This window comes from Ornithorhynchus anatinus, chromosome 10 (assembly GCF_004115215.2).
Source record: "Ornithorhynchus anatinus isolate Pmale09 chromosome 10, mOrnAna1.pri.v4, whole genome shotgun sequence".
NCBI lineage: Eukaryota > Metazoa > Chordata > Mammalia > Monotremata > Ornithorhynchidae > Ornithorhynchus > Ornithorhynchus anatinus.
Window position 1 is genome coordinate 20,960,705 of NC_041737.1, and position 13,524 is coordinate 20,974,228.

At 39.5% G+C, this 13,524-nt stretch overlaps 1 protein-coding gene across 1 annotated transcript in view; it reads right to left on the reverse strand.

Moving 5' to 3' along the window:
* GPC6 (glypican 6) overlaps positions 1 to 13,524 on the reverse strand; it is a 719,587-nt gene that overhangs the window by 328,153 nt on the left and 377,910 nt on the right. The window contains exon 4 of the mRNA XM_039913281.1: positions 333 to 498. Coding sequence (XP_039769215.1) covers positions 333 to 498 — 166 coding nt within the window. The remainder of the gene's footprint in view (positions 1 to 332; positions 499 to 13,524) is intronic.

Here is a 13,524-nt window from a genome sequence, read left to right on the forward strand (position 1 = left end):
GCACTGATGATTTGAAGAAAAAACATCTTTCCTAATGCAGTATATCACAGTTAACCACATGAACTCACTTCTGCAACCAAAATATGTTAATATTCTTTGTTATTTGGTCAATTCCCCATCACATGGCACCTTTAAACCAGTTAATAAGAATTGTTCTGGGAAAGAAGAGTAAGAGTTAGGTACTAAAGCTTAGAAATACCTTCACCAAAAATCTCTTTCCTCCTTCAAGCTTCGAAACACAGGCACAATCCTTCCAAAAACTCCCCTTCTAGTATTGCATATATTTGCTGTTCCCAACAATTTGGTCCATGGCCCATTTAAATGCTTCTTACCTATGAACAGATTCCATTCGGTGTCCAGATCAGCTTGATTTGCCAAGCAGCCCTTCATTACATTGAGGCAGTAGTTGTTACAAGGTTTCACAGTGGGAAGTCCTCGGCAATATGGACAGTAGAGCATCTTCATTAGTGCACGAATGCACCCTGGGGTTGGACTGACCTGTGAAATTATTTGGAACAAAAAAAAAAAGGAAAGAAATACAAGAAGGGGGAGAAAAAATAGGAATAGATCAAATTGCTATTCCAGAAAAACCCGAATGACATAATAATGTTAAAATATGTGTTAAATGTAAAGGAATATCATCCTTAACATCTCTTTGGAGACTGGTCAAGACTTATTAGTTATGTCAGTTTAACAAAAGTACAACTGATTTTTAGAAGATATTATTACTAGGGCATTTGTTAAGTGCTTACTATGTGCCAAGCACTGTTCTAAGCACTGGGGTAGATAACAAGGTAATCAGGTTGGATAATGTCCCTGTCCCAAATGGGGCTCACAGTCTTAATCCCCATTTTACAGCTGAGGTAACAAGCACAGAGAAGTTAAATGACTTGCCCCAGGTCACACAGCAGACAAATGCAGGAGCCGGAATTACACTGTTACCCTAACAGACTCCCATAATTTATTATATTGGGGAATGAGGCACCCCTGATGGGGAAGGTGCATTCCTAAAACAACCTCACTACTGTCCAGATAGCAGACATCAAAGTGCAAAGTAGGAATAATTAGCCACCACAGGACACTGGCAGGGAGTGAGCCAAAGAGCCCTTGGAAATTGATAAGGAGTGACTACCAGGAACCTGTGAGAGTTCAGTAAGACCACTGCTACCCCAGTGAAGTTGACCTTGTATTATCACCATGACAACTGAACATGCACAAATCAGTCAGTGGTATTTATTAAGTGGTCATTCTATGCAGAGCACTTTTCTAAATGCTTGGGAGACTATAATACATTAGAGTTGGTAGATAAGTTCCCTGCCTGCGATGAAGTCAAAATGATAATTTTTAGGTGACAAGGGACTAATTTACAGGATCACCCTATAAGGGCATGTAAAATACAAGCTCATGGTAAATCTGCACAGTAGGCTATTTGGGTGGGAAGAGTGGGAAGACTATTTGGGTTGGAAGAGCATGGGCTTGGGAGTCAGAGGACATGGGTTCAAATCCTTGCTCCACCACTTGTCTGCTGTGTGATTTTGGGCAAGTCACTTAATTTCTCTGTGACTCAGTTACCTCATCTGTAAAATGAGGATTAAGACTGTGAGCCCCACATAGGATAACCTGATTACTTTGTATCTATTTCAGCGCTTAGAACACTGCTTGGCACATATTAAGTACTTAACAAATACCATTATTATTATTATCATTGCTAATGTAACCTCCCTCTGGGCAGTGCTCCCATAAACTGTGGCCAATTACACTATGAGCCCAGCAGTAGGGCAGGCAAGCTAGGAAGAGCTTGGTATGGTAGTAAACTCTGAATCAATCAGTGGTATTTACTGAGCACTTAATAGGCTCCAAGCACTATACTAACTGTTGGGAGAGCACAATACAACAGAATTAGCATATATATTTCCTGCCCATAATGGAGCTTACAGTTTAGAGAGATAGACACTGATTTATAATATATAATTTGAAGATGCATACATAAGAGCTGTGGGGTTTGGGTGGGGTGAATATCTAATGTCCAAAGATCACTGATCCAAGTATGTAGACAATGAAGAAGGGAGAGCTAGATGGGGAAAACAGGACTTAATTGGGAAAGGCCTCTTGGAGGAAATATGACCTTAAAATGCTTCGAAGGCGGAGAGAGGGGTGGTCTGTCAGATATGGAAGGGCAGGGTGTTCTAGTCTAGAAGGATAACGTTGGGAAGGGATTAGTGGCACACTGAATAGTCCGGGATTAAAGAAACTGAGTGCGTGGGCTGGGCTGTCAAGTGAGATAGGATGGGAAGAGATGATAGAATGCTTTAAAGCCAATAGTAAGGAGTTTCTGCTTGATGCGGAGCTGGATTGGGCAGCCATTGCAAGTTTTTGAGGACTGGGGAGACATGGACTGAACAACTTTGCTGATAAACGATCCATGCAGTAGAGCGAAGTAAGGACTGGACTGGGGAGAGACAGGAAGCCAGGAGGTCAGCTAGGAGGTAGATGCAGTAATCAGGATGGGATCAGATAAATTCTTGGAATAGCGTGGTAGCTGTTTGGATGGAGAGAGAAGGACAGATTTTAGCAATGTTGTGAGGGTAGAACCAAAAAGATTTGATGACAGATTGAGTATGTGGGTGGAATGAGAGAGATGAGTTGAGGACAATGCCAAGGTTACAGGCTTGTGAGATAGATAGATTAGTTGGGTTGTCTACGGTGATGGGAAAGACAAGGGGAGTACAGGGTTTGGGTGGGAAGATAAGGAGTTTAGATTTCAACATATTTAATTTGAGGTGTTGGCCGAATATCCAGATAGATATGTCCTGAAGGCAGGAGAAGATGAGAGATTGCAGGGAATAAGAGAGGCAAGAGCTGGAGATGTAGATTTGGTAATCATCTTTCTAAAGATGGTAAACTTAAACCCAGGCTCCCTCCTGATCTCAGGCAACAGGGAAAGGAACTGCTGGTGATTCTACAGAACACTCTTTCCCTGCCCCCCAATTTTGCACCACCCACTCCCTCTAACCCCCAAGTTTGTATGAAATACAACATGGGGATTTTCTGTTATTAAAATTCAAGGTTTGAAGCAGCTTACTCTAGTGAAAAGAGAACAGGTCTGGGAGTCAGGAAGCCTGGGTTCTAATCCGAATTCCACCACTTGCTGGTTTCTCTGTGCCTCAGCTTTCTCATCAGTAAAATGGGAATTAAATAACATCTCTCTCTCCTTTATACTGTGTCCCCATGCCGAGTAAAGACTGTTTCTGATCTGATTCTATTCTATTTATGCCGAGAAGCAGCGTGGCTCAGTGGAAAGAGCACGGGCTTTGGAGTCAGAGTTCATGGGTTCAAATCCCGGCTTGGCCACTTGTCAGCTGTGTGACTTTGGGTAAGTCACTTAACTTCTCTGTGCCTCAGTTACCTCATCTGTAAAATGGGGATTAAGACTGTGAGCCCCACGTGGAACAACCTGATTCCCCTGAGTCTACCCCAGCGCTTAGAACAGTGCTCGGCACATAGTAAGAGCTTAACAAATACCAACATTATTATTATTATTATTATCATTTACTACATTGGCCCAGTACATATTTAACAAATATCACAATTATTTTTCTCCTTATTACAAAAAAGTCACTCTCCCCCCCCCCCCCTTTTTTTTTATGTATTACAGACCTTGGAGAGTTTTCAAAAATGTAAAGACGCTTAGCTTGTCTGGGACTTTTTTTTTTCCCCATCAACAGAATGTGTTGAATATCTTCTGTGCCCAGGATGGAATAGGCACTTGAGAACATATAACAGTAAGAAAAAACAAAATTTCTCCCATCAAAGATCTTACAATCTAAATGTGTCAAGTCCTATCCTGCATCTAGATGGGGAAAGGTCAGTAACCTTTTGAGATCCAATTGTGTGATTATCCAAGAAGAGTATCAAGGAATCACATTAAGAAATATGAAAACAAATACAAATCTGAATCAGAGATCTGGAGATGGAAAGCAACTGCTAATAATTCTGATAAAAACTTCTGTGAAGTGTGAATGAGAAGAGAAGTTAAACTAATTGGCCATAAATCATTAAGGGCTTTGAAGACTAAATTTAATACTCTGAATTTAGTTCAAAAAGGAACAAGCATCCAGGAGGGACCAAGGAAACACAGAGTAAACCCTAGTATTATTACACACGTCTTGGGAAACATTCTCCCAAATGAGTGTCACTCTCAGTTTATTTTATTTCATGATGTTTAAGTCAATGAACTCCTAATCTGTGACAACACACTTTATTGAGGAGGAAGCTTTCCTTTTAACTGCTGCATCAGTGCCCTAGGTTTGAGAACAAGCAGAGATGTAAAATTGGCTGCTTATCTGTGGCGCATGTGGATTATTTTATTATTATTAAAAGTTTACTTTTAATTTATTTCATCAGAAGTTAGAAAATAGAGACCATCACATCTCTCAGTAGCTCTACAAAAACACTTGGGAAAGTACAATACAATGGATTTGGCAGATATGTTTCCTGCCCACAATGAGCTTACCATTTAAAGGGGGATACAGACATTAATGTAAATTACAGATCTACACATAAGTGCTGTGGGAGGGGTGACTAAAATGTGCAAATTCAAGTGCAAGGGTGACAAAGAAGGGAGTGGGACAAGAGAAAATGAGGGCTTAGTTGGGGAAGGCCTCTTGGAGTATCCCACATAGCATCCAAAAAAATGCACCCAAAAGAGGATATATTGAAACAAAATAAAATGCAAAAGGCTGATAGATTTGGCATTATGAGCTTTCTAGAAGGAACCAGAATAGTGGGAAAGCAGCATAGTGGATAAAGCATGGTCCTGGGAACCTGAGGACCTGAGTTCTTATCCTGGGTTTGCCACTTAATAATAACTGTGGTATTTGTTCAGCGCTTACACCTATGTACCAGGTACTGTTCTCAGCGCTGGGGTGGATACAAGCTAATGGGGTTGGGCACAGGGACTGTCCCACATAGGGCTCACAATATTAATCCCCATTTTGCAGATGAGAATGAGTAACTGAGGTACTGAGAAGTTTAGTGACTTCCCCAAGGTAACACAGCAGACAGGCGATGGTGGTGAAATTAGAGCCCAGATCCTTCTGACTCCCCTGATCTATCCACTAGGCCATACTGCTTCTCACAATTCACCACTTGCCTGCTGTGTGACCTTGGGAAAATCATTTAACTTCTCTATGTCTCATTTTCCTCAAGTGCAAAAAATGGGGTTTCAACACCCATTTTCCCTCCTACTTAGACTATGAGCCCCATGTTGAACAGGGACCGTATCTGGCCTGATTAAATTGTATCCACCCCAGTGCTTAGAACAGTGATTGATACATAGTAAGCACTTAAATGCCATAGAAAATAATGGGAAGTAGAGCTGTTTTAGGAGATTTTTTTATCTTAACTCAGTTTCAAAGTTAGACTTACAGAACCTCAAGGCAAAAAAAGATAGAAGATTGATGTTAGGTGGATGAAGATATTGGGGGTTTGACCATTACAAATAGTGTTAAGACCAAGGTCACCTTGAAGGTTGGCCACATGAACATTCCAATCAGAGGCATGTAAGAAAATGTACACTGACAAGTGAATAACTTGTGAGCAAGGCCAATGCTCAGAATCTTATTCCTGAGAATCAAAACCTTCCCCTTGAAGCTTTTTGGCTTTACTGACATGGGACTCTCCTGGTTTTCTCTTTACTTAATCACTTCTTGTATCTGCTGCTTTTTCATATTTCCTTCACCCTTAACCTGTGAGAGTACCGTAGGGCATCAACTCACTTCACTCTGTACTTATTCCCTTACAGAGCTCTTCCACTCATGGAGTTTCAGCTGCCAACCACTCTATGTCTGAATTCTCAAACTGAACAATCAGTCCTAACTTTTCACTTGCTTCACAACCTGGAATCGGTTCAGAGCATATCCAACTGGAGGACCCAATGGCACTTTAAACACAATATAGCAAAACCCAAAGTCTTCATCTTCCTCCAGTTCCAAGACAGCCTACCCATTTCACTTCCTGATGAAATGATTTATGTCTGGCCCAGTCCTCTTGATCCCTGCTCCACCCTTCCCATTCTTTTGCAGTAGCAATGTGGTTTAGTGCATATAGCATGCGCTTGGGAGGCAGAAAGACCTAGGTTCCAATCTTGGCTCTGCCACATGTCTGCTGTTTGACCTTGGGTAAGTCATTTCACTTCTCTGTGCATTAGTTACCTCTTCTGTAAAAAGGGGATTAAGACTGTGAGCCCCATGTGGCAGAGGGACTGTCTCTAACACAGTTTTCTTATATCCACCCCAGCACTTAGTACAGTACCAGGTACATAGTGTTTAATAAATACCACATTTTAGGAGACCACACCCTTGCCCTTGAATCCTTTGGTTTTCTGAACCTCATCGCCCATGTCATCCCTTCCCCTATTTAACCAACCTCAAATTTGCAGTTCTTCCCCATTCTTCACATTGTTCCTCCCCCTCTAATAGGACAGCCTCAATCTGTAACCAACTGCAGGTTCAAATTTTCTTTTGTTTTACATTTAACAGAGTGTCATCCATGCTGCCCTTCTCTGGCTTGCAGCCCTACTTCCCAGGACTTCAAAAGCCATGAGGATAGAGCTGGATTGCATGTTGTGAGAGAGGCACCAATAGTTCTATCCCAGACATCTTTGCCTGCTACTGACTGGGCTCTCCCAAAACCCAGCTCATCCCTGGTTCAGAAGCTTTGATGGTCCCAAGGTCAAAAGGGCTGCAAGCTGGGACAGGATGTGGTATGGGCAGTGGCACATTTTTTTTCTTTCAAGTTTAATAAAAGTAATAAAAATCCAAATGTATGGCCAGTGATGGGTTCTGGCCTGAACTGGAAGAGGAGAAGGTCCATTTGGTGTCAGGTGAAGTGGATAAGAAAGCTGAAGAGAAGAGAGACTCAGGCAGCGAGAGACAACAAGTATAGGTGAGAGAGGGGGAATGTGTCAAAAACTGGAGAGGTAGAGATGAGGCAGGAGGAGGAGCATGGGGATGGAGGGGAGTTGGGACAGTAATTACCGGTTGAGGGGATGTGATACTATGAGGAGTCTGTTTTATTAAGAAGCAAAACAAAATCACTGCAATACTGGCTATTTCTTTTCTTTTCAATCACATTTAATAACAAGCTATCATCCCCATCCCAGCAGCTTACAACTTTAGTGTCATCTTTGTTATTGCTCTTTTTCACTTCCCACATTCTGTCCTCCCATATTCCAGCTCTGCCACATGTCAGCTGTGTGACCTAGGGCAAGTCACTTAACTTCTCTGTGCCCCAGTTACCTCATCTGTAAAATGGGGATTAACTGTGAGCCCCATGTGGGACAACCAGATTACCCTGTATCTACCCTAGCATTTAGAACAGTGCTCTGCACATAGTAAGCCCTTAACAAATACCAACATTATCTAGCCCTTCCCCTCCATCTTTACTGACACCCCTGTGGTTTGAGCACTTGCCACTCTCTGGCTGGAATCTGGATTAGCCTCCTCACTGATCTCACTGCCTCCTTTTATTCTATCCTACGTAAAGCTTTCATCATAGAGCCATAAAGAAGGTACTAGATCCCACACTCTAATGGAACTGTGGTTTGGCCTAGACAACCCCCAAGTCAACTTCAGTCTATACTGGAACTGCTGTCCAGATCAACTTCCAGAAATATCATTTGTTACATTTCTTTCAAAATCTCTAATGGCTGCTCCTTTCCCACCAGCACTTTTTATCCTAAAAATAGACTCATTTCATCTGCTGTTCCACATTTCACCCTCTCAACTTGTCTTCTAACTATATGTCACTCTTGACTCTCCCACTTATGGCCCAGTGTTCATGCTGTTGACCTCATGTGGAATGCTCTTCATCTTCAAGAGTCAGACCTCAGCCCTTCTAAAATTTCACCTTCTCCAGAAAGTCTTTCTCAATTAATTCACACTCCAGGTTGCTATTTTCAATATTTAAGTACATATGTTTTTCCATTATTTTTAATTTTTATACTTCTATACTTGTGGACCCCGGTCTCACAAAGATGGGGGTTTTAAGTGCTCAAGTCATTAACCTCCAGGGAGTTCCTGGATCCTCAAGTGGGTTTGCCTTAGAACAATTTCACTTTACAAGACTAATATGGTTTCTGAAAAACTTGAATTCCTACAAATTCTTCCCCCCACTGAGAAGATGAATTACTCTAAACAACCAATGATTGTTGTTTGGAAGTCTCACTTGGGTGATTCTTCCAGAAAATTCTTTTCTTTCTCATTAGGCAAGTTAATAGAATGTTAGAGTTAATTTCCAGGGAGAAAGTCCCTTCTAAGCCATTACCTGGCTGATACAATCTCTCTGGACAGAGCTATTGACTAAATTACCCCTTGACAATGTGGGAAAGACAATGATTGGGCAAGTGACTCTAGAGCTTGATTCAACTAAGTTAGTTTGCATATATTTTCAGCTGACATGCTGCTCAATATTAGTGCTGGTTTTAGCCTTGTCTCTCTCCAGAAGCCAAGAACAAACTTCTTTGCCTTTTTGATCTGCTCATGGATCAAATTTTATAAATAGGAAAATTTTAAATAGTTGATACCTTTTGTATTTGGGGAAAACATTCATGTTTTATTTCATTTTAATCAACCTCTTTCTTGGTTCAATTCTGTTTTATTGTACTCTTCCTAGCAATTAATACAATGATCTGCACATAATAAGCACTCAGTAAGTACCACTCATTGATTGACACTGGTGATGCCAGTTGAGACCTCTGTATTCTCATATTGACTTTGGTAGAGCTATTTTTCATGATTAAAAAAAAATATGCTTAGTTGGAAAAGAAAAAAAAATCTCCATTCTATACTTCTGTTTTTGAAATTTTTACAAAGAGAAAATAGAAAAGGAAGTTCCTCTGAATTACAATATATGAATTTAATTGTTGTATATTTGGGTTTAGAAAAAGGTTAATACTCTTTTCCACTTGTGCTGCACCTGTCTATATTACTTTGGTGTGGTTTTACTTTGGAAATATCCATAACCAGTCTCCTAGCCTCATTGAGTTCTAATAGAATTCTGGACAGGAAATCATTAATCAATGATGGTCTCTGGAAACCATGCACCAATTCCTTTTCTTCTGAAACTCTGAAATAGAACATTTTAAGAGAAAAAAACTAAGGAAAAAGACCACGAAATCTGAGACAGTGTAAGAATCTAGAAGTAAAAAAGGGGACCAATATAAACGGCCTCCCCATTTTTCTGAATTCATTCTATGCGGTATTTATGAACCAGAATCTCGTAATAAAATAAATTAGTTCTTTTTAATAAAAATGGTGTTAATTGATTATGCAATCAGTCAGAAAATATGTCATATGATTTGTGAAGTGGAACAATGAGTGATCTGCAAAGGATCAGAGTTTTCCACATCCAAATAGATAAGTCCTTGTTGGCATATTCTATGCAGTCAGTATTCATTCATTAGCCAGAATCTCTTAATAAAATAAACAAGTTGTGTTTTTTAGAAAATCAATGTTAATTGATTAAGCAGTTGATCAGAAAAGTATGTCATCCAATTTAAGAAGTAGAACAATGAGTGGTATACAGAGTATCAGGGTTTTCCAAATCTGAATTGGAACTTGTCTATTTTCCCATTTGTCTGATAATTTCCCCATTACCTACAGAATACAACTGGACTTTACACACTATTCCCCTACTCTCCACAGTCCAATACTAAAGCTCATGAAAATACAATCCCAACCCTCTGGTTTTCAACTCAAATCACTAAACACATCATTGCACTCATAGAGATGCTCCTATGTGGAGGAAGTATGCACACACACAAGAAGAAATCCATTCCATCCCCATGTTCTGCCAACACAAGCTAAATTGTGATGAGCAATACTGGCATTCAGACCCTGTTCCAAATCTCACTGTTGGTGATCATAGCATTGATCCATTTGCTATTGAGCATGGTTCTGACAGGATACTAAGGAAAATGCTCAAGGTAAGGAACATGTCTTCTGAGGATTTCTGAAGGAATTCTAGACTGAATGCAAAAACATGTCGTGGTTTCACTGTTGGTTAACTTTCTCCCAGTTTGCATGCCTGAGAAAGGAGTGGATAGGGGAGAGCGACTTGAAGAGTGGAAACTCCTGGATTTCTGAATTCCATTCGCATGCCTCTTTACCAATCTTTGATTCGCATGCCTCTTTACCAATCTTTGAGTCAACAAGGAGCCCTTCATAACCCTATATTTACCTCCACTAATATCCTAATGAGCCTGTCTGGCTTGGGTCCACGACTCACCCAATATAAAAAAGTGGGTCTTGTAAGCATGTAAAGCTTATTATTAGCTGGCTTTGGTATTTTTGCCTCTTGCAGGGCCTTTCATTGTTCTTGAATCTGCCTCAACTTCCCAATCTTCTAGAAGTGTCAATTTGTTAACTAAGCTTTGTATTTCCTAAATAAAAGGCAGAAGACACCCTTGAAAATAGCCAAAACTACACTTGTGAAAATCATGAGAATTTGAGGTCTATAGACAGAATTCTTCTTTAATTGTATAATCTTCAAATATAACAGTCTAGTCAGAACAGGACTTGGGAAAATGTGATAAGGGAAACATCATCTCTAAGTGTATGCCCAAATGTTGAACTTTGATTAAATGTTTTGAATTTCAGAGGCCTAATTCATCATTTTTCATTAAGGGCTCTAAACTTCATCTGGATCCAGGTTTCATAAATGCTTGGGGACTGAAAAGGTTAAGAAAAGAAAAATATCCCCTGTTGAAAGCAGGGAGTCTGTCAAATGAATGTTAACCTAAATATAGAGTAGTGGGCAAAGAAGTCAACTAGGAGCTTCATTTGTTAGTTTTTTAATGAGTTAAGAAATAAGTAAAAAAAACTTTGCTGGAGTGGGCAGAAAAATGTTCCCAAATGTTTAAGTATGAAAGAAATCACAAAAACTTGTCTAAACATTTATGCTCTGGAACACTGTGATGCAAAACAATGATATTAAAAGTCTGTATTGAACTCCTTGAAAGGATAGTTAACGTTTGCATCAGCTCTGAACTGCTGACACTTTTCATTTCATAGGAAGCTCAATGTTTTCTGAACCCACTTTCAATATTTAATTTCCTTATCTCAAAAAATAAAACTACATCAAAATTTATGAACTGAAGCTTATGATTCACTTATTAAACTGGAATCTATCCAATTATGAAAAAAACTATATTTTTATGTACATATGAAAATGGATAGTTTGCCCCAAGAGTAATGTGACTCTTTCTACTTGTGAATCTAGATTTCAAATGTCCTTTCAATTGTATAACAGATCAAACTAATAGTAACATTGTATACCTTGTGGAACAGGAGCCCTTATAATTCTACTCCCATAGTGTTGGTTTTTACTTCATTAGGACAGTCAGTGTGTTTGACAACCTAAACTTTACATGTAGATTTTTTTTAAATAAATACAGAATGTACAACAAGATTCCTAAGAGTCTTGTTAAGATGCATTTATCTTCCTCATTCAGAAATTCTAGAATGAACATTATTTAATCTAGAAGAAACAGATTACAGGGGTGACTTTCAAATGTTAGTCATCAAAGAGAAAAGTCTATTTGGGCAAAAGCCATGAAATTTGACTCTTGGGTGTCAGTACTAAAATGTTTGCAGAATTCCTACCTTTAAGTTGAAGGACTGTGGCATTGTTGAGTTCATAAAATTAAATCAATATTATTAGCAAGTTACATTAAAGTAACTTGTGCACATTTGTGCAAAGCAGACTAGAATAATGTTTATAGGAAATTTCAAATTTCAAAGTTACCATTCTAACTTCGCAAAATGGAACTGAACACTCATTGCCTTATATTGCCATTAGAGTATACTTTTCAAAAAGTGATGCACTCCCCCAAAGGTTTGTACTTCCCAAATCATTTTAAATCATTATCTTCATCCTGCAAATGGCAGCATCTTCTGCTGCAACCAAGACCTTTGATCTCTTCATTTATTCCAGTTCATCATGTCTCCCTGGGAATCCCTACCCAATTTCTATCCCTACCCAATCTCTGCTGTTTAGAGAACAAATTCACATTCTAAACTTCACCCTCTCCACTGAACTCAACTCCCTTGATCCCCACTCCTCTATTAATCTTGCACCACCAAACTCTAACCCTGGATGACCCTCACAGTACATTTCCTACCATTTCTACACTCAAGCTAGGGAACACTATTGGTGGAAATCCAAGCACTAGGTTGACTTTGGCCACTTCAAAATCATTCTTACTTACTATAACTGTGCCCAATCTCCTGTAAAGGTTAAGAAAAATGTTACTAGTATTAGCCCTGATACATGTAGCTGTTCTTTCTATTAAAAGGTGAAGCTACGGTTGGTGGGATTCTAGCAACTGCCTTTCACTATTCATTCACCGACTGCTTACTGTGTGAAGAACACTCTATTAGCATTGTTCGTTCCCTCTAGAATGTAAGCTCTTGTGAGGAGGGAACTAGGCTACTAACTCTGTTATATTGCACTCCCAAGCACTAGTATAGTGCTCTGCACACCCTAAATGTTCAGTAAATATGAATGATCAACTGATTATTAAAAGCTTGGCAGAGATCACAGAATTAGTAAATATGGTCTCTGCCCTCAAGGAACCTACAGTCAAGTAGGGAGACAGACACTAATATATTGCATGTAAGATGAAGCAGTAGAATATCAAGATATGTACATATGTGAAACTCCAAGTGGTTTCACCCAAGTTTTTCGGTGATATGAGAATTCTGAAATGGCAATGGGAAATACAGTGAGGAGATGACCATTTGCTTAATCAGAGAAGACCTCTTGGAAGTAATGTGATTTCTCCAAAGAACCTTGAATATAATGAGCAGTGATCAACAAGAAATTAAGGGGTGGGACTGCCAGGCAGAAGGGACTGTATGAGCAAGAGATCGGTGGTAAGGTAGATGAGAAAGAGACACAGTGAGTTAATTGACAGAGGCAATTAAAATAAATCATTACAATAGTTTCCTTAGCCCATAGTGGAGAGAGATACAAGGTAATCAGGTTGGACGCAGTCCATATCCCACAAGGGGCTCACTGTCTTAATCCCCATACAGATGAGGTAGCTGATGCACAGAAAAGTGAAGTGACTTGCCCAAGGTCAAACAGCCAAGTGGCAGAACCAGAATTAGAACCCAGGTCCTTCTGACTCCCAGGGTCATGCTCTATCCATTATACCACACTGCTTCATATGTACAAACTTGGTTGTATTGTATTCTCTCTCAAGTGCTTAGTACAGTACTCTGCCTACAAAAGTCCTCTTTGTTGATGATGAGGAGAGTGTTAAGATCTACACTCAAAAATATAATGGAACCTTGTCCTATCTATTCTATTTATCTGTATGCACTACATTTTCAAAGAATAATTTTAAATAAGCATCATCATTTGGAAAATACTTTGGTACTAGCTTCTTTCAAAAATTTCTCCAAATCTAAGGGCAGGAAGCAAAACAAATAGATTCAGCATAAATGTAATTGAATCAAG